Source organism: Myodes glareolus, chromosome 16 (assembly GCF_982192425.1).
Source record: "Myodes glareolus chromosome 16, mMyoGla1.1, whole genome shotgun sequence".
In the NCBI taxonomy this organism is placed as follows: domain Eukaryota; kingdom Metazoa; phylum Chordata; class Mammalia; order Rodentia; family Cricetidae; genus Myodes; species Myodes glareolus.
Window position 1 is genome coordinate 29,836,525 of NC_142041.1, and position 21,035 is coordinate 29,857,559.

At 49.7% G+C, this 21,035-nt stretch overlaps 1 protein-coding gene across 2 annotated transcripts in view; it reads left to right on the top strand.

Annotated features, from left to right (window-relative positions):
• Positions 1-21,035, top strand: part of Shb (SH2 domain containing adaptor protein B) — a 110,405-nt gene that overhangs the window by 13,761 nt on the left and 75,609 nt on the right. The window contains exon 2 of one of the 2 annotated variants that reach the window (XM_085677197.2): positions 20,035-20,076. The exons of the other annotated variant lie outside the window; for it this stretch is intronic. Within the exon in view, the coding sequence (XP_085533323.1) occupies positions 20,035-20,076 (42 nt within the window). The remainder of the gene's footprint in view (positions 1-20,034; positions 20,077-21,035) is intronic. 2 annotated transcript variants of the gene reach the window in all.

Sequence of the window (21,035 nt, forward strand, 5' to 3'; positions counted from 1 at the left end):
TTTTTCTGTCCCCTCGATCCAGGTGTTCACATTCTCACTCAGAGGCGGCCTGTCTATTCCCAGCTTCGGCTAGGTCCTAGTTTATCCTTCCATGTCTGTTGTGGGGACTGTGACATTAATGAATTCATGCTGGAGTACCAGATTCATACCAGATGTGTTTAGAGGTAGGGAGTTAAACCCAGGAAAGGACAGATGTTTGAACTCTTGATAATTTCCGTAGTTTGAAGAGGCCACGGAATATCTGTCTAGTTCAATGCGCTCACTGTATGTAACACTTGCATTCAACAGTAGACCAGCCTGGTAGCCGTTAGGACCAACAGGAACACAGATTTTTTTAAAGTTGGATTTGCTCAGTTTATACCTTAGGTAACTAAGCCATGATTCCTCTTAATTTTGTGTGCATGTATGCTCGCATGTGTGGGGGTGTGTGCACACATGGGTGTGAGCATGTGCCCATATTTGCTTACGTGTGAGCGTATATGCATATGTGATCTTTGTGCACAACCATATTCAAGAATGTGAGTATGTGCATGCATGCACACATCTGTTTTGAATGTAGTGTTTTGTTGTTTCTTTTCTTTCTCCCTTCTAATACCACCTCTTCTTCCTTTTCTTTCTTCCTCCTCTCTTTTGGAACAGGTCTTTGAGAGGGTATCATAAGGATCCCCACTTCACAGGTGGCAAAATGAGATGATGTTTAGGAGAAGTGTGCCAGTCACTGTAGGGTTGAAAGTCATTGGTTTCTGTGGCAGAGCACAGGGCCTGATGTGTGGGAAGAACCTTATGACTCTTGTATTACTTTGACAATGCTTGTCCTGGTCCTTAGCCCTGCTTTAGACTTAGGGCTTCTTAAAGCCAAGAAGGGCTTTGCTTTCAGGCGTGTGGCTTTCCTCGGAAAGGGCCCTTCCCTTTTCCTTTCCTGAAGAAGGGCAGTTCTAGGGCTGTATGTGCTGCTCACAGGTCCACACATGCTTTATGAGGCTTATGAGCCTCAGTCTTTCGAGGAGGAAACTGAGGCCTACAGGTTATGCAGGTAGTAATGGACAGAGCTGGATCTGGGGCTGTGTCCACCCCTAACCTCCTATGCTCAGGTGCTGGGGGTGTTGAGAACACTGCTCTGTATCAGCTCTGGTGGTCTCAGCACTGTGAGGCCAACCAGAGCCCGCCAGTCTTTCCATGATGGGTATGTAAGACACTGGAGCAAAAAAATGATGGGGTCAGATCTGTGCTCTAGGAAAATGTGTGTCTGCAGCCCAGGGGATGGGTTACAGAGGGGCCCTCGGGGGAGCCCTGAGGTAGAGACCTTAGTTAAGCAAATGTAAGGTCTGTGGGCAGGGGCAGCAAGGAGCAATCTGACCCAAGGTTGCATACTTAAGCCATGTATCATGTGCCCGACTTTTCAGGCAGCTCTCTGAATGACACTGGTCAATGGAGGGAAATAGACCAAGCACTTGTTGAGGTCTAGGCTTTTCCAGGTCCCCTCTAATTACTTCATCTTCCTGTAGAAAGGAGTTGCGGGCAGGCCTGCTTTTCATCCTGCCCGGCTCCTGCACAGCTAGCTTAGCCCCAGAAATAATAACACATAAGTTGTATTCATTTAAATACTGCCTGGCCCATTATCTCTAGAGAGTTAGTTACTGGCTAACTCTCACATCTTGATTATTAACCCATTTCTAATAATCTCGTGGTAGCACCACGAGGTAGTGGCTTACCGGAAAAGATTCAGCATGTCTGACCTGGTGGCTGGCTCCATGGCATCTGGCTCATAGCCCTCTTCCCAGCATTTTGTTCTGTTTACTCCGCCTACCTAATTTTCTGTCCTATCAAGGGGCCAAGGCAGTCTCTTTATTGACCAATGAAAATAGCACAATAGACAGATAACCCTCCTCCATCATCTTCCAGTACAGCTGTGTCAGGGTTCCAAAGGCTAGGTGGGAGTAGAAGTGCATCCCACTGTGACTGCTGGCTGCTCACCTCCAGTGGGACAGAAAGCAGAGCAGCAGCCTCTGGAGGTGCTTGCTGGTCTCGGGATCCCCCAGCCAGTTCTCTCTGCCTTTGCAGTTCCGCCATGGGCTCCTGTGTCCAGCTAGGGGGCCAGAAGGAAGACTTCAAAGATCGAGGAATCACTCTGCTGCTTAGCCGGCTCCCATGGGGCCTGGTTCCATTTGATATCCATCTGTGGTGTGATTGTGAAATGACAGGATGGTGGGAGTCTGTGTCATCACTTGCCAGTCACCCAGAGGACAGTTGAGAATGTTGTGACCAAATTCCGGTGTGTGGCTGGGTTTGCATGCTTGCCTTTGCTTCATGGAAAGGTCCAACTCTGGGTCCCTGTGGGGTAAGGTGGCTGTGGGCCTGATTCTAAAACAAGAAACTCTATCCAGGCAGGCCTTTTGTTTGGAGACATCTCTAAAGGTTTTATCCATGACACCTCTGGTGTAGCAGAAACTGCTGATAGTGGCAGCTCACAGTGGGCTACTGATGAAGTAGTTTGGTCAGTTTGTAGTCCATAGGTGGAGTCTTTATTTTTGTAAATACCATTCGCCTCCCCCATCTCTGTAGTAGTGTTTCTTTATTTTTATTTTCTGGCACCTCCTTGACCCTATCTCAGATACCTGAACCTCTTTCTTTTTGATAGCACCTCTGCTTTGATGACTCTGGCTTTACTTGTACTGTAAGTAGCAAACACTTTGGAGCCTCAGGTTCCCTAAAGTTTAGCAGCTTGTGTTCTGTTGGTACCATGAGTAAATTTCGGTGCTATGCTCTCTCCTTTTTAGAATTATTTTATGCTTGTGTGGTGGAAGTAGACTGAAACAGGACACCAGGTTCATACATTCTTGTGCCTTCCCCAGACTGTTAAAAAATTCAAACAGGAATCAGGGCTGCTCTGGTTGAGACCTGCCTTCCTCTGAAGATCTATATATTTGAATTTCAAAGGCTTGTGTGACTAGACACAAAAGTAACCTTGCATTCAGTATAGACTTCGGAGACCAGTGAGTCAGATTGTCACCCTTAGTCCGCCTCTGTAACTGCCGTGTGACTTACCCTGCTCCTTAATGAAAGACCACCGTTTTGTAAGGAGTTCTGGCATTTACCAGCCTTGCTCCAGAGGTGTTCAAACATTGACTGGCATCTGAGCTGGACTCAAAATCATGAGTTTGACTTTGGGATCATACTGTAGCAGTCCGTGTGTTGCAGATTGTCGTGTGTCATGTATTTGATTTTAAAATGCCCCTGCAGGACTATAGAGTTTGCTCCCCAGAATCTATATGTTGTAATGGAATGTGCTTATAATCCCAGCACTAGGGAGGCAGAGGGAGGCAGATCCTGGGGCGTCCTGACCAGCCAGTCTTGCTTACTTGACAAACTCCGGCTAAGTGAGATCCTGTCTCAAAAAATTAGATGGACAGCCATCAAGGCATGAGACCAAGAATTCACCTTTGGCCTTCACCCAGGTACCTGTTTATGTATGGACAACATACACATATACTCTCTATATAGTATAAAGTCCTGAATTCACTCCAGCAGGACGTAAACCAGGTGTGGTGGTACACAAATATATTGAATTTTAGGCCACTCGGAGGTACACAAGACCTTGTCACAAACAAACAGAAAAGTTGTTGGCTTGGTCTTAAGTCAAAAAGAATGCCCAGAAAAACAAGGGAATGTGGTGGCACATTGAGGCACTGTGAGAGTCTGGAGATTTTATTTAAGAATAGAAAGAGGAGAGTTACAGTGATTTTAGTTACAGGTCATAGGACATTTGGGAGAAAAGGAAAATATCAGGAATTCCCCGAGTACCCACCTCCCGGAGCCGGCTGATGTGAGGCACTTGCCAGTGGTTAAAGAGGAGCAGTCAACAGAGGTTGAATTCGGTGATAGCGTGGGACTGTGGAGAAGCTGGAAGCGAAATGCTTAAGAAAGGCATAAAAAGCCGAATATTGGTAGGTGTGGTGCATGGCTTTAATCCCAGGAGGCAGAGACGGGCACATCTCTGTGAGTTCGAGGCCAGCCTGATCTGAGTTCCAGGACAGCCAGGGCTGTTAGGCAGAGAAACCCTGTCTTCAAACATTCCCCCCTTGCACAAAATAAAATAAAAGCCATGAGCTTGTGTTCCCTGCCTCTCCCCCATTTCCACACATACTTGTAAAGGGCTGGAAGCAAATAGACCACAATGTCAACAGTGGTGGTCACAGGAAAGTTGGATTATTTTGTGTTTTCAAAAACAAATGCAGATTATTTAGTCACAAAAACAAATTTAAAAAACAACTTAAACTAGAATATCAAAACACACAAACAAAAGCCAGTGCTGTCTCAGGCGCCCTGTGAAGGGAGTGAGAAGGTAAGGCAGGGTAGGCAGCTTCCAGCTGAAGTCTGCTGGGGCCATCTGAATGAGTTGCTACACTTCAAAGCCAGGGCTGAGCATGTCTCATTGTGTTGGAATGCTGGTGATCACAGGAAGTGGTGACAAGCCCTTTGTTATATAAGCTCACCAGGCTTGCTCATCCGTGCCAGCGCTAGCCCTTGGTGCTGGATGTGGACTGACATCTGTCTCTCTCACTGTGGCCTCAGCCTGTGCTTAGCCCAGTATGGGAACTGCACTGTCAGGCCCTGGAAGGTGAAGTTCACACCCTCTCTTGCTTAACTCTCTCAGGCGCAGTGGGCCTCGCGAGGAGGGAGGCCACAGTGGAGGGGTTGACTGGCTTTATTCCTGACCCAGGAAGGGGTGGAGATTATCTTGACTACCTGCCAAAGCAGGAGCCTGCTTTTTGATCTCGGCTGTTTCTCAAGACCTGTCTGTCTGTCCTGCCATGACGTCTGTGGTCATGCTGTGGAATGTTGCTGCTCCAGAGACAGAGTGTGTCTGTGTCTCTGACTGTCGGGAGGCAGGCTGACTGCGTGACAGGTGCCTGCTGCAATTTCAGAGCCTGGGTGCTTTCCTGTGTTGCAGGTCTGTCTGCTCTGGAAGAGAGGAGTCCCGAGTCTCACAGGGAGAAGACGGTTCTGCTTGTGCCCCGGTTTTTAGTGGCTCCCTCTGGTCCCCAGAGCATGATGTGCTCTGTGGCTTGAGTTCTCTGCATTGCCCTGTTGTGATCATGTGGAACTGTGGAAGGAAGGCACCCGCCATCTTTCTCGTATGGGGAGTGTTTTGAAGGTCAAGGGCCAAGCCTGAGGTCTGCCAGGCTTCTCTTTTTTGTCGACGTGCCTGCATTATTTAGACGCCAGGATTGGGTTCCTTGAGAACACATACTTAATTTCGGTTGACTCCTTAGAGCCTGCGTGGAACCTCGAACACGGTAGCCACTTGGGATGAGATGAACTTTGAACTTCCAGGGCCAGGTGCCTCGGACAGGTCCTGTTCTGTCGGGGGCCACTGTGCCTGCATTTGTAAAACGGGCAGTGTTGGGTTTGTTCACAACTCTCTTTCCAAAGGCCTCAGCCACCTCCAGACCACAGGTTCCCCTGGAATGTCGTCGTTCTGTAAGACGGAGTTGGAAACCGCAAGCCAGTGAAGGTTTTAAGTATCAGGCCAAGGCCCAAACATGACTGTTGTCCTCCGTTAATGACACAAGAGGAAAGTTGCACAGCTTCATAAGAAAACCCTGTTCTCTCTGATTTCCAGTCCTCCTGCATGGAAGGCACACATCCTGCTGTGCGGTTCTTCAGCCGATCACCCATCTTTTCACCTGAGTGGATTCGGAAAAGCCCTAGGTGCTTAACCTCTAAAACTGCAGAGGATACACATTTACCAGGCCTGGGAGCTTCTAGGAACTGTGAGGCTGCCTCTGGGGGACAGCAGGGGCTTTAGGTATGAGTCTGCTGCCCCGAGGGTGACAACATGTTTGCCAGTGTTAATTCCTCATTTGTATAACATGGACCAGCAGACTTTCTCTACCAGGCTAAAGATGAAGAATTTTAGGGTTTTTTGGCAACTGGCTTCTGTTGTAGCCACTCAGTTCTGCCCTAGCCATGCAAAAGGGGCTTTGGGCAGCATACAAATGAGTAGGTGTGGCTGGGCTCCAGAAACACACTGCTGACATGAGGTGTTGTTCATCCCAGGCTGCAGTATTAGTTACCTCTTTGTAATCACAGCCCATATTGACTTGTTCTTGGTAGGTTTTATCCAAGCCCATTTGACCTTCTGAGTGCATGGAGAACCCCACCCACTCCACCCCTTTAGTTCCTTGCGTGCCACCTCTGCATGGTTCAGACATGCAGAAGGTCTTTGATCTCTTCTGAGTTGCACCTATGTTACCCAAATTCTCACGTCAAAACTGTGTTTTGTTTTGTTTTGTTTTGTTGAACTACTGTCTTTTGGTTTTCTAGCAATGCCATTGTCCTGGGGGAAGACCTCTCATCTATGTCCAATTCATAGAGAAGGGTTAAATGGATGCAGTGGCAACTTGCTTATTGTGACTTTGCTAACTGGTATCAGAAGAAAAGTCCTCTGCCTGATAGCCCTTGATGCTTTTGTAAAAAATTGGCGATTGATACGCAGGTGCATGCCATAGCACACGTGGGAGGGAGTCAGAGGATAGTTCTCGGGTCTTGATTCTCTCCTTCCATTGTGGCATCCAGGAATTGAACTCCAGGTCATCAGACTTGCCCAGCAAGCAAGCACCTTTACCTACTGAGCCATCTTGTTAACCTCTTGTTGATTTTTCTGGTTAGTGACTCTAGGTAATGTCATTGCTTAATATTCCTCCTGACTTCTGTTATGTCCAGCCTCCTAGTGTGCCGTCTGACTGCCCTTGGTCACTTAGAAAGGCTTCCTGTTGCCTCATCGCTTCTGGGCCAGACAGCTAAAAACCTTTCCTTGCCTAGAGTTACAGTGCTAACTAACCTGCACGCCTCTGCATCTCATGTATGCCCCTTAGCCGGCTGTGCCGCTCAGACAGCGTCCCATCTTCTTTCTTTCTCTGTGTGCATGTCTGCATCCCTGGTAGGAGAGGTCATGCTGTACCACTTCTCCAGTGTCTGTTGTCTGCTGGAAAGGGGCAGCGAGAGCTCCACACCTCACACAAGTTGACCCCAGAGTGGACCTAGGGTCCCATGTCAGAAATGCGCTCAGACTCAATGCTGTAATTCTGTCAATCCCCCGACTTCCTGTAACTCCAACACAGGAAAACACCTAAAAGCCCAGAGTCCTGTGGAGGAGCCAAGACACGCCTCATTGTAGGCATCTGTGGCTCAGCAGGCTGAGTAGCCGGCTTGGGCTGCCTGCTTTTCTGGTATGACGCAGAGACTTTTGGGTGAGTGTGTCAGGTAGGCGTCTTGGGAGAGCAGTTTTCTTCAGCAGCAGGTGGAAGAGAAGATGACAGCTGCCAACTGCCAAGTACCCCTGAGTGGGGGAAACATGTTGAGCTAGGTACTTGGCCACGATCTGCTCAGGGTTCCAGGGGGTGGGACGTAGGGCCCTTCAGTGGTTTGATTGAGCACAGCACCCCGCACATCAGAGGCACTCAGCAGATATGTTGTGAGTGAATTAAGCTAAATAGAGATTTTTTTTTTTTTGGCGGGGGGCTGGGGTGAGTTACGTTGTGGTTAGATTCAAGGGCTGCAGATAATCTCAGTGAGGAATTAATTGAGCCTTTGCCACACAGGAAGTGGGGACTCAAGGACAGGCTTGTGTGGGGAGGGACTTGAGAGTGCAACATGCGTCCCATTATCTGCTCTTTCCGGTGTGACAGAGATGCCAGATAATGAGGCGTTAGACTACATAAAGTGCTTCCTTGTGCTGGAGAGAGGCAGGGCCAGTCTCAAAGCCAATTGGCCACCGGCCTCCTCCCTGTAATTTATGTGCAGTGGCAGGTTGGAGTAGGGCAGCCAGGCAGAGCCAGGGCTTGCCTGCCTCCCCTGGTTACCACTCAGCTTGCTGACTCCAGCCTGTTGTCCTTGCTGTCCATGCCCTCTGGAGGGTTGAAGGCGATGCTAGCCCCTCCAGGACTGACCACACAGTTGATAGTTCTTGTGGCAGGTGGAGGGTACCACTGATCCATGATTTTTCTCTCCAGAACCCCATGCCCTAACTGGGGCTCAGGCTCAGAAACCTTAGGCTTTTCCCACCTGAAGATACTGGTTTGCTGTTTTCAGTCCCCAGCATCTAAGTGTGAGAGGAAGTCACTGGCGGAGCAAGTTAGCAGTCCGTGCGCTCTGGTGCCGATGTAGAGTGCAGGACCAGGCCCTGTGGACCAGGCAGAGAGATGGTGGTAGTGGGAAGAGAAACAGAGTGCTAGACGGATGTCGGATTCTGGGGGGAGTCCAGGGAGAGAGCTGGGGTAGGGTGCACACTCCTTGGAAGAAGTGGGGCTAGGTTTCAGCTTGGCTGGGGGAGGAATGAAAGCATGCTAGGTACAAGGCACAACTTGCCACAATTATGGAAGTTGGCAAAGACAGGTTGAATCTGGGGCCTGGCTGAGGGGAGCATATGAATGACATCTATAACTGGCCAGCCATGTGTTAATAATAGGTGTGAGTGTCCTCTCCTTGGGCCTCTGTCCCTGCAGGGATTCAAGGAAACCCAGGGGTGTGCATTTGGCAAGAGCTAACAGGAATTCAACTACTAGGCTAGGTCCAGCAGAGCCAGTGCTTGGCCTGGCTGGAGCTGGGCCCCTGTTCCTGCTGTTGCCCGCTGTTTTCTTGGCTTGGCCTTCCAAGAGCCCTCACAAGCGAGCTCTGAGGGATGCTGACAGATGGGCAGGTTGGAGCTGGCTCTCCTGGGCAGGCAGAATGCACTGGCCCCAGGTGGGCACTTTACACTTTGCCCTGCGCCATCAGCTCCCTACTGTCCCAGCCGCCTCAGAAGGCAGAGAGAAAGATTTTTCTCCTTCCCTTTCCCATTTTATTTTATGGGTGGAGAAGTGAATTGGTTCAAGTCACCACAAAGTCACTGAAACCCCAAGCAATGCTGTGACTGCCAGCCCTGTATGTTATTCACACAGCACTGCCCCTCGGTAATTAAAGGGCGTGTGCAGACTTTGGAGGTAAGGTTTGTAATTAAATGACAACTGAAGACAGTGGGTGATATCTGGATTCTACTCTCCTCCCCTTTTAATACAAGGTCTCGTGTAACACAGCCTGGCTTGGAACCTGATATATAGCTAAGAATGACCTTGGACACCTACCTGATCCTCCTCCTAGATTACAGCCACACATCTTCAGGCCTGCTTTATTTAGTGCCAAAGATTGAACCTAGGTCTTCACTAGGCGTTCACTACCACTGATCCACATTCCCAGCCCCGTGGCTGCATTTTCTAATATATATTAAACCTGCCTGACACTGTGCTAAGACGGTTCCTTCATTCTGGTGACAGCCTTTGTAGGTAGGCAGTTCTGTTTTCCTAATGAGACCCAGGCCTGGGGTCTAAGGGACTCCTCCGAAACCACAGACCCAGTATCTGATTTTTACCCAGGGCCTGAGCTCTTGGCCCTGCTGCTCCAGGGTCTTCTGGGAGTCAGGTGTGTGCACAGCCCCTTGTCAGCCCTGCTGCTCCCGGTGTGCTTTATAATTAGAACAGACTGCAGTGCTAGCAATGACGTCACTGTGGGATTAATATTCAGAAACTCAGGAGGAAATTGAAGAAGAAAAGAAAAAGGCAGAGATTTAGGTGGTTTGTACCAGAGTGTACTTAAAAGAATTCGTGAAAGCTTTGTGTTTTGGTCATTTAAAGGCTCACACTGTAGCTACCTTGACTTCTGCTTGTGCTTTGTGCTTAGTCCTGCCCAAGTCATGAGTCTTTATCAGGACAGCACATGCCATATCCCTCCCATAAATTACAACTCTGCACCAGCCGCTTGGCTTCGTGGGAGCTTCCTCTGCCTTAGACTGGCTTTCAGTGCCTCCTAACACAATGGTCTCGTTCTCTTTGCTGCTTCACCAAAGAACAGTCCTCTGGGAGACCCGTCCTCCCAATTGCCCTCAGCTGCCTAGTGCTCACATTTTGCTCCTTAGTAACACTGGCTCCCCCAACCCTCACACACCTGTGGGCCTTGCTGGTGGCTCCAGACCTACGCTATTCCTCAACAGTTTTGCAATGCCTGTCCAGCTATTTCCTAGCAATCGAAATCACTGTGTGGGCTGGTTCTGGGCATAGCAACCAGAGTGAACCTATTGGCAAGAAGTCAAAGAAAGGTTCTCTACCAGGAAGGAGGGCTGTGTGGGGCCTCAGGCCCGAGGACTTGTTTCAGTTTCTGCAAAGAATAAAGGCCTGGTGAAGATTAAGTTTTCACCTATAGAAAAGTGACTTCCCTGCTAAGACCTTCAGAACAATGGTTTTCACCTGCCTGTTTCCTCTCTGCGGGTTGACTGTGGGCCTGACCCACCTGCTGCCTTCTCCTCAGCTCTGCCACTGTACCTGTCTAAAGCCTTGAAAAGAAAAGCCAGACATGGTGGCATGCACTTGAAGCCTCAGTGCTGGTGAGGTGGAGACCAGAGGATCCCTAGCACGTTTTCTAATCAGTGAGCTCCAGGTCAACTAGAGAGTGTTCAAAAACCAAGGGTTTTTAGGAGCAACACCTGAGGAAACCTGTGACCTCCACATAACACACATATCTGTATATACATGTACCACACAAATAATGCATGCATGGACATAGACACTAAAATAAGCCCTAAAAGTTGTAGTATGCAGGGCCTTAGAACCTTTGCTAAACTCTCGGCATCACAAGCTGGTCTCTTCCATCCAAACACCCATCACCGCAGGCCTCAGTGCTCCTGAGGGAGCAACATAAACCACCCAGGCAGGAAGGCCTTGGGCCACTCTAATTCAGCATTCAACATCAGGTCCAGCTTGGCTCTTGACCTTCATCAGCATGGCACAGCCTGTGCGTTGGTCCCATGTCCCCTCTGCACAGGAGGAGCCTGACTTTAGTGGCTGCAGTTGATTTTGGGTGAGATCATTTTGCACTCATGGTCTCATTTCCTCTCAGTGGACCATCACCTCTTTTACCATAAGGCTGCTAGTCTAGGTTAGACACATTCCAGCTGGTGGCTCAGGCAGGACTATAAGTGGCCTTACCTCATCCCTAGTCTTGTGTCCTTTGTGCCTCTCTCAGCCTGCTTGCCGCCCCCCAGCCCCCAGCTTCTAAGGAAGTGGCTTTTCTCTGCAGCCCAGGTCTGCCCACCCCTCAGGCCTGTGGGGCGTGGCTTCTGCATTTCTGAGAAATGTAACAAGGCTTGTCCTTTGTAAATAGCCACAGGAGAGTTATGCAGCTGTGAACACAATGTGGCCTGGTTTGAAGCCCTGAGCCCACTCAAGAAAAGCTGTAACTGAGGGATGTGTGGAGCGCAGAGCCTGAACTGCCAGGCTCCCATCAAGAATTGCTCAGAGGAATCCTCTCTAGCACTCCTCTAGCACTGAGTGTCCCTGGGGAGGTCTTATCCTCAGGGTTGTACATGGCTACTACCCTGAGAAGTCAGTAGCTGGGTCAGGATGACCACGGTGGACTTTGTGGGGAAGCCAGGAGGAGGCATTGCTTATTAAGTCTGAGCTGCGTCTTGGAGACCCGTCTCTCCCACCTTTAACTGGTTGTGTGGTTAAAAGGGTTCTTCGGAAAGCTAATGTGGCATCAACAGGAATAAGATTGCAGGGGGACCTTGCAGTGACTTTGTGACCTCTGTTGGTCAGAGGATAGTAAAACCCAGGAATCGGGATCCACTGTCATGGGAAGTAAAGGTGTGGAGCCAGGAGCCACGACCCCCCCCCCCCACACACACACACACTCTTTGTATATCTCATTCCTTGAAATCTGAGGCAACACAAGCCATTAAAGGATAGCAATGCCCACCCTGTATAAAGTTTTACAATGAATTGTTCATGGCCTTGGAGTTCCCCAAAGCACTGTTTTATAAAAGCCCATTTTATCTGTTTTCTTTTGATGGAGCTCTTGGTAAATCAGGAAAGGGCTGGGATTGTTAAAGATTTCAGTCTGTCGCAGGGACAGTGTTAGAGGCTTGGAGGGCAGATAGCAGTATTTGAGAGGGCCCAAGAATGCTTTTCGTTGTCACAGTGTTTCCAAGAAAACAAAGCAGCCTGGGTTGGACCCTTTCCTGCACTGTGATGTCCCGCCAACCCGGCCTGATAAGCACTGTCTTCTTCACAGCTGGCAATCCAGCCAAGAAACTTCCATCCCCTCACTTCCTCAGCCTCCCATCCTGCCCACCCCAGCCCTGCCTTTGTCGTCTTTAGCAGACATCCTCCAAGTCATATCTGTCTCCCCCCCGCCCCCCCCCCCCCCCCACTCATTTCCAGCCAGCTCCCTGATGGGTAGCCGTGGTGTCTAGACCTCCCTGCCCAGGTAGGTCACAGGTTGCCTGGGACCCCAGTGGTGTAGCAGTGGTCATAGTACCCCCTGTGTGGGAGGACAGGCAGTAGACTGAGGCAGGAAGGAGTTGAGGGATCAGGCAGGCCTGCTACTTTTCTTTGTGACCCTGGGTGTGCCTCTCTGAGCCCATTTCCTCCCTTAGCAGAATTGAGTTTTTCATGTTCTGTATGTCAGGCCCTGCATTGGATGTAGGGATCATAAAGATGAATGGACTCTGCCCTGGAACACACACTTCACGGAGTCTTAATGAGCGTAAAAGGTGACTCAGTGGGTGTTTAGAAAAGCTCTTTAGACACAGAAATGACGCAGAACTATTCAAGGCCGTACATCTCCGCAGTTTGTTTGTAGGCCTTGCTGGACGTTGGCTTTTGTGGTGTTACAAGGTTTGTTGTGTTTGCACTGAAGCCTTGCACCCCCCACACACACACATGGTGCCCGTGTGCACACCCTGTCCTGTGGCCACCATCCTCTGGTTAGTAGAATACCCAGGGCAAGGCCTGCTTGTCTGAGACCGTGGAGTCAGACAACACAAGACAGCTAGCTAGGCTAGACTGCAAAGAAAGACAGAAAGAAAACTGAAGTTTTCCAAAGTAGTTTATTTGATTTTTTTAAAACCTCGTACAGCTTGTCAGGAGTTAGTGGCAGTGCTCTAGTTAGTGGGGAAAGAGCCATACTTTTAAATAAAAACTTTGCTAGTGTGTGACAGAGTGTAAAAAAAGTCACTGCTTTTCTTCTTCATCTTTTTTGGGAGGAGGTGAAGGTGGGGTTGAGACAGTAGCCCTAGTGGTCCTGAAGTTCTCTGTAGTCCAGGTTGGCCTTGAACTCACAGAGATCACCTGCCTCTACCTCCCTAGGGCTGAGATTAAAGGCGTGTGCCACCATACCTGGCCGAAAAAAATCACTTAACTCCTCTGAGGCACCTAGTGTCACTGCCATTTGTGAACCCATGTCTGTCCACTGACTAGCCTGTGGACTGCAGGCCCACGGTTGTGTCTCATTCTGTCTTGTGTCTAAAGCTGCCCAGCGTGGACCCTGCCTGGGGAGGCAGCATGGAGCAGCAGTTGGAACTGTGGGCTCACTTGTGTGTGTGCTGGAGGGGTACTTCAGAAAACAGCACTGGGCATGAAGCCTGGAATGATGGCAACCCCAGGCAAGCCCTTGCTTTTGGAGCACTGAAGGTGGGCTCTTACCCTGGCTAGGTGAGTGAAGAAACCCAGGCCATGAGAGGAATCTTCTCGAGGTGATAGGGCTAGGATGTCTTCGGCGCCCTGTGGGGGACCAGGTAGGTGTTGAACATGTAATAATGTGAGCAGATATCATCCTAAGAGAGTATAATGTGGACAGAAAGCCACTGGAAGAAACTGGATATGAATGGGATGGGGCAGCAAGAGGGGGATACTGTCCCAGGACCCCAGAAGTAGGACACTTCCAAATGGCACTGGTCCCTTAGCAGTTGGTATATAATACAGCCTAACAGAGTCCTGGAGCTGGTTGTTTTCCTGTTCCACAAGCTCTTAGGCCTCTTGTTTGAGCTCATTGGCAGGTGTTGTGAGGTGTCAGGATTTATTTGCAGAATTGTTTGGCCTGGCTAGGACATTGTGCAGTTCTGGCTTCCCTGTCCCTGAGCTGTGTGGCCCACACTTCTCTTTACCCTCTCTGAGTCTCTCCTGCCACCTTGGTCACTCAGTGGAGTCAGGCTCTTTGGCCATGATAGAGACCTCTCGAGTAGGACACCATGATTTTCCTGTCCACTGGAACTCCTTGCTCTGCAGACACTGAGGTCATCATTCTAGAGATGGCCCAGCCTCGGCTGAGCTCTTGCAACATTTCCAAGGCCCTGGGGGTTCCTTGTGCTGAGTCCTGCGTGGGCAGAGCTCTGGGCAGGCGGCACGTTTTGGCAGGTCTCTGGTGGTGTCATTGGAGAAAAGCTTCCTCTGGCTGTGTGCTCATTAGGACTGAAGAGACCCAGTTTTTTACAACCTCCTTTTGTTCCTCCCAGATGCTAATAAACAGTTACAAACTCTGGTTAAATGCTGCTTCTGGAAAGAAAGGGGTGTTTGGGAGAATTCTGTTCCCATGGTAGTTCTAGGTCATCAAGGTTTAGTCTGGGACAGGGGAGTTTCTCCTGTATTGGGGTGAGGTGGGGCAAACGTGACTGGCATTTTTCTGAGGTCCCCAGGTTCTTGTGTAGAGGGACATGACCAAGAAGGCTCTTGTGCTCCGAGCTCTGCTTATCTGCCCTGTGCAAGGTGAAGGTTGGGGCTGCCATTTTTGCAGGTCCAGGTTCCCTGCCTCTTGACTCATTGTGTGATCTTGAACAAATCACTTCCCCTGGGTTTATGATGGGATTAATAGTGAGGTGTTTGTACACACCTGTTACTACTGGGGATTCTCAGTCTTGGGTATTGTGCCCAAGCTCCCAGAGAGCTTTTATAAATGTGGGTTCCAGTTTCCACCCGGTAGCACTCAAGTCAGAATGTCTGGTGGAAAACTTGAGGGGATAGTGATATGCTAGACCAGCAGTAGTCAAGTCTGGGGCTGCTTTATCCATATTTTGTTAGGTCCTGTTGCGTATAGTTACTTTCATGTGACTGGTAACTGAGTAGTTTAGCAGAGTGTATAGGAACCTCACACGTTGCCCTGCAGGAAGCCCAAAGCTTTATCATTTTGGTTCTTCAGAGAAGAGGTTTGCTTATGTCTTAGATCCATTCCTCTTGAAGGAAGACACTGAGCTGTCTGCTTTCTCTGCACCGAGGATATGGCACGATTCCAGGACACAGACTTGTCTGTGTGTATCTGTGCCTCTCCCACTGCACCCAATCTTTCTGATGCTGCTGGGATCCTCCCTGAAGCTACCCTTGAGACACCAGGCTTGGTCGCATGCCCTTTGTCTCCTCTTACCCTGGAGCAGCGAACCTGTACCCAGCACCATGCTGTCAGCTCATCCTGAAATCAAGTCAAAGTATCTCTCATAACTTCTGCCTATTAGAGACCATTCTATCCTTTCTGACCCCTCAGAACACTTTTTGTGTCCGTTGTAGGGATTAGCTATTCATCCGGCAACCCCCTCTTCAGAACACATTCCTCTTCAGAACACATTCCTTGGCCCCTCCTCCTCCCCTGATGCCTGTGAGACAGAATCCAGTTAATGTGATGGCTTCTAGGGTTCAGAGTGGAAAGTGTTTCTTCCAGGGATCCTCATTCTGTTCAGAGAATTGAGAGGAATGCTTCTTGGGGGTAGAAGTTTCCAAGTGGAGTCTGAGATCAGGGCAGCTTTGGGGAAAATCTGTTAGACAGTATGTGTGCAGTGTCACAGGTCTCAGGTAGCCAAGGCCCCGGGTGTGGCACACATGGTGCAACTCTCATGTCCACCAAAGGGCCCTAGGCCCTCCTGGCCTGCTACCAGGGAAGAAGTAAGTACTTGACTCCCTGCCGTTGCAGATGGGGAGTGTGGCCATGCAAGAGTTTCCTGGGCCTTGGTTTTATGACATCATTGGGAACAAGGTTAATATTTAATGGTGAAGGGTAAGCCCTGTTATTACCAGAGCTCATTCATCAGCAGCAGAACTTGTTCTGCCTGTTAGTTTCTTGGTGTTGGAAGTTCGTGAATGGGAATCCAGTTCTCTCTGTAAAGCCTGAACCACCACTCCCTTAAGTGCAGGAGGGGGTGTCAGGACCTCACAGTGGATTCTTCCTGGGGGAAAAGGCCCTTCCTGCTTCACTCAACAAGCAAACCCACCCTGGCCAGCCCACAGGCTAGGAGGCTCAGGCTGTGATTAGGCATTTTGAGCCAACTGTTGACCTCATTACGCACTAGTTGGTGGATGGCTGACAAAAATGTTGCAGAGAGATTTGTCACTAAATCACCGAGTTGTCTAAGCCCCTCCAAAAATGTATTTTGGGTATTCTAGGTCACCTGTACCATCCCCAGTAAATGGGCAAGCAGGTTACTCATCAGGGCGCTGGGGCTCATTTGTCTCTTAGGAGGGTGCTGCTTTTGAGTCATTGCTTGGCCCTCTCAGACCCACTTCTACCTCTGAACTCCCATTGGACTGGCACCTTCTCCCTTCCAGTAGTTGCCGCTGCAAATATGGCTACTTAGCCTTTTTAATCAAGGTGGGTTCAATTCAACTCTTCCCTCCAAAGAAAAGTGAGCTGATGCTACCTTAACTGTTCCTTTGCTTAGTAGCTCTAACTAGGAAATACAGTTTCTTTTTTCCTTTCTTTCTTTTGTTAAAAACGTGGAATGTCCAAAGCTAGTGTGTTCGCTGGGTACCTGGCACTGCATGAGAACATCTTACGAGCAGGTTGTGACACCAAGGATGCCCTGAGTGGATGTGTAAGGAGGAAATGGCATCTATTGCGGGCAACTCGCCATGCTTCTTGTGCCTGAGACTTGTCCTGCCTGAGGCAGCCAGGGAACAGAGAAATAGGCACTTTCTTGAAAAACTGCAATCAGGCAGGCCATCTTGGCAGTACCAATTCCATAATAACCAGGAACTTGAGAGCTTTTATTTCTTTCAGGGCTGGGGGAAGGTTAACACTGGGAGAAGGAGGAAGAGGCTTGAGGTTACTAGTTTTTGCACACACTGGCAACAAGGAGAGCTTTGCAATTCCTAGGACTTTATCATCTGTGCACACTCACCAGGGTGTCCTTAGCTCCCTACAAAGGGAGGGGGGCAAGTTCTCAGTTTCCTTCAGCTTTCATTCCTTCCCCTTGCACAGGATGTTTTTCTGTGTAGAGGTTTGGGGATCAGGAGAGCGGGTCCCAGGGTGTTCTTCCCAGGGCACTGTGAGTGGCTGCAGACTGTGCTGGCATTCACTGACACTAAGGATGGGAACTATGCCACAGTGTACTACTTTGGGTGGAGCTGTGGACTTCCTGGGCAGGATGAGCCTGGTGTAGGGATAGAGGGAGGGAGAACTAGAAGGCAGTAAGCAGCCTGTTAGCACAGACTGCCTGAGGAAGGAAGCCCTGCTTCCCCAGGTGTGGCCCTGGCAGGTGGCAGGTGTGTGGAGTCAGTCACACAAGGGTGAGGAAGAGAGACTTCCAGTACTGGCTGACTGAGGGAGTGTCGGGCAGCCCTTGCCCAGGGTTGGCACATCTGAGCCAAGTTGGCAAGGCCTCCTCCTCTTCCTGTCAAACCTTCCTTTGGAGATTTCCTTTTGCAGGGAAGAAGTGGGTGGCATGGAGAGCCAGCACTGGGGTGCTGCATGGGGATATCTGAGAGCCCAGAGCCAGAGCCTGGCTTGTGTCAGGCTCTCCCTCAGCAGCGCATCCATGGTTACTTCATCCTGAGCCAGTCAGTTTTTCTCCTCTAGAGTGTGCAGCCCCCTTCAGGGTCTAGTCTGAGCTCTTATGTCCTAGCACCAGTGATCTGTGAGCGTCAGCAGGGTCTGCTTAGGGATAGCTATCTTATCAACACGGGGCCAGTCCCTTCCCCAGCTTCCAGTTTACCTAGCAGCCAAGCTTTTTCTGAAATGGGTAAGTCTGGTATTCAGTTCAGATACCTTCACCCTCCCTTTAAGGACGAGATGTTTCCTGTGGCTGGTGAATTATGACCTGTTTGGATGGGATACGATGTGCATTCAGAAACAGCTGCTCTGGGCCTGACCTGTAGAGCTCCTGCCTGAGCACTGAGCACTGTGGTGTTTCCTAGAGATAGTTCAGAGGTAGCCTAGGAGAAGCAGCCCTGGGGGTGGGGGCTTCGTGCACGTGGGGAGAGGATTGGCACAGGCCAGGACATTAGGCAGGCAGTTGTAATGCTTCCCAAAAGCTGGGTGCTCTTAGAGGAACCAGGGAAATGAAAAGTTGGGAAGATTTAGTTTGTATTTTATTTCTCTTTATTTTTATTTATTTGTATTTTTTAATGACATCTGTTCCACAGATAGGGAAACTGAGGTACTGACTCAAAAACTGCCAAGCTGGGGAAAAGAATTTGAGCCTTGGCTGGGCGGTGGTGGCGTACCACTTTAATCCCAGCACTCGGGAGGCAGAGACAGGCAGATCTCTGTGAGTTCGAGACCAGCCTGGTCTACAAAACTAGTTCTAGGACAGCTAGGACTGTTAAGCAATGTCTCTAAAATTCAAAAAAACGGAATGAAAAAAAGAATTGTGCCACAGCCAGGTGGTGGTGGCTCATGTCTTTAATCCCAGCACTCTGAAAACAGAGGCAGGTGAATCTCTTGTGAATTTGAAGCCAGCCTACTGTAAAGAGAGAATTCTAGGATAACCAAGACTGTCTTCAAAAAAAGAATGAAAAAAAAAAAAAGATTTTGAGCCTCAAGTGCTCCGTGAAAACCTGGGTATAGAAACCAATTAGAATCAAACATTGTTTTCAGGGCCAGCCCCCCCCCCCCAAAAAAAAAAACAATGGAAATCCCGTTATTCAAAATTTATTGAGAACTGGAAATGTAGCCGAGAGATCCAGCACATGCTTAACACTTTGGAGGCCCTGGTTTCAATCCCTCACACTAGAAGAAAAGAATTTTTCAATTGGTGACAGTGAGACATTAAACCAAGTACAGGGCCTATGTGACAGCGCAGGCCACACATGTCATGAAGCTGGCCCTGGGGACCATAAATGTCAAAGTCCCTGATAAATAAAATCCTACAGTACTTAACCCAAGAAATGGAGTGCATTGAGCCAGGCTTTTTAGACACCCAAGATCCCCCAGAGAGCATTTTCTCTGCTCCCTGTAGATCTCTTCAGTGTAGCTAGAGATTGGAAAGGAGCCAAAGCTGGAAGCTGTCAAGGTGAGGCCTGGTAACCCTGGAGGGAGGAGGCGGGGCTCTCCGTGCTCAGTGGCCTGCAGTGTCTGGCCCACTGTCACAGGGACCGAGTGACTTTTGTCCCGGAGCCTGTCTCAAGAGCAAAGTGACACTAGAGATTTTCTGGGAGCCGCTGCCTGCTCTAGGGAAGGTGCTCTCTGGGGATACCTGACTCCTGTCTCTGGCAGTCTAGAATTTGCTCAAAATCCCAAAGGGGGATGGATATTGGTCTCCCCTTTTCACAGTGAAGAAATAGAAACGGTGAGATCAAGGATGTGAGCAGAGCAAGAGGCGAGCGGTGGGAGCTTCTGCTTCCGTGGGGGTGAGGGGACCAGAAAGGCTTTCTTGGCTCCTGTCAGTCTCTCTCCAGGAGGAACCCCTTCTGCTTTCCTTCTGGTGTTTCCCACGTCTTCTTGAGGGTTTTTATTGTTGTTGTTCCCTCCTCCCTCCCTCCTGTCTTTTGTCTTTTTTCCTAGACAGGATTTCTCTGTGTAGCCCTGGCTGTCCCGAAACTTGCTCTGTAAACCAGGCTGGCCTTGAGCTCACCTGCCTCTGCCTCCTGAGTGCTGGGATTGTTGTTGCTTTCTTAGAACACTGCCAGCTACCCGGCCTAAAGAATTGCCCCCACAGTGAGCCTTTGACTCCAAAGGGTGGGCCATGCCTACTTTTGATAGCTGGCCTAGAGGCCTAGTTTTCCTAGCTGTCCTCCCTCCGTGTGCTCATTTCTGTATCTTAAAAGTGTCCCCTCCCAAATAAGCCGCTTGCACGGCAGCCCCTGATGGAAGGTCTGTTATCTGGGGAAGTTCACACAGAGGACTGTGGCCTGCGGGAAGAGGGTGGCATCCTTATGTATCCTCCAGTGCCCTTGTTGGACCAGTACAATGTGCTGGGCATTACGTTGTTCTGTGGTTCATTGGCCCTGTCTCCTCTGTATACAGGAGGAAGGTGTGTTCCTGGGGAGGCAGCGCTCAGCTGAGAAGGTATGAAACATGTCCAGAGTTCACAGCAGGCGGAAACCTGGGAACACCGAAGCTCGGGGTTCAGTCTAGCACTCACTTGGAGTTTCTGCCATGCCCATCCCCACGAGGGATTGTACTATGGTGAACTAAGAGGCATTCTCTAGGACCTCCCTCCTAGATGAAGTAGATAAAGACAAGCCTATTAAAGGTTGTAGACCAGGGCCAGTGGGCAGGGCTTTCTGTGCATCTAACTTATTCTGTGTGCCTGGCACAGGTGCCTCTTTCCTGTCTTAGCAATGTTGTTCTCCTGGACTGGGCAAACCGATTGATGTCATCCTTCCTAGGGCCTTGGAAACTTCCTGAGAGCAGACTGGGAACAACGCAGAACTTGTTATTGGTGCCGGTTAGTATATAGTGAGTTAGATTGAACAGCAAGCAGCCTAGGCCTGTGTGACAGAATTCCGCTGCCAGGTGGCAAGGGCATGTAAGACACAGCCTTCTAGGTGTGAGGACAGTCTGTTCATCTGTGTATGCATGTACATGAATAAGTTTGCCCAGGATTGGCATGACAAGAAGATAGCATTACTTTAAAGTAAATCAACGTTTATTGGGCATTTACTATTAAGCTGAACATAATTGGGAACCTCAAATGGTGCTGGTAGTTGTGGCTGATGCTGTGTGTCCATAAAAAGAAAGTGTCTGTGGGGGGAGGCAGCTCTTTATTGCTGCTTGTGTCTGCCTCTGGGCGCAGAGAGGAACTGTGCATGAATCACCCTAATGGGCTCCATTCGGAGAGAAATGACCCTTCACTGAGTGCAGTGTGCTGGTGCCTATGGAAATGCACGGGTGGCCAGGAACTGCTCCTGGCCAGCAGCCTCGCCTTCCTGGCAGCCTCAGCACAGAGAGGGCCCCTGGAGGGTCCAACTCTGCTTGGTGACTTCTCTCAACTCACAGGGATGTGAGACATGGATGCCTTGTTT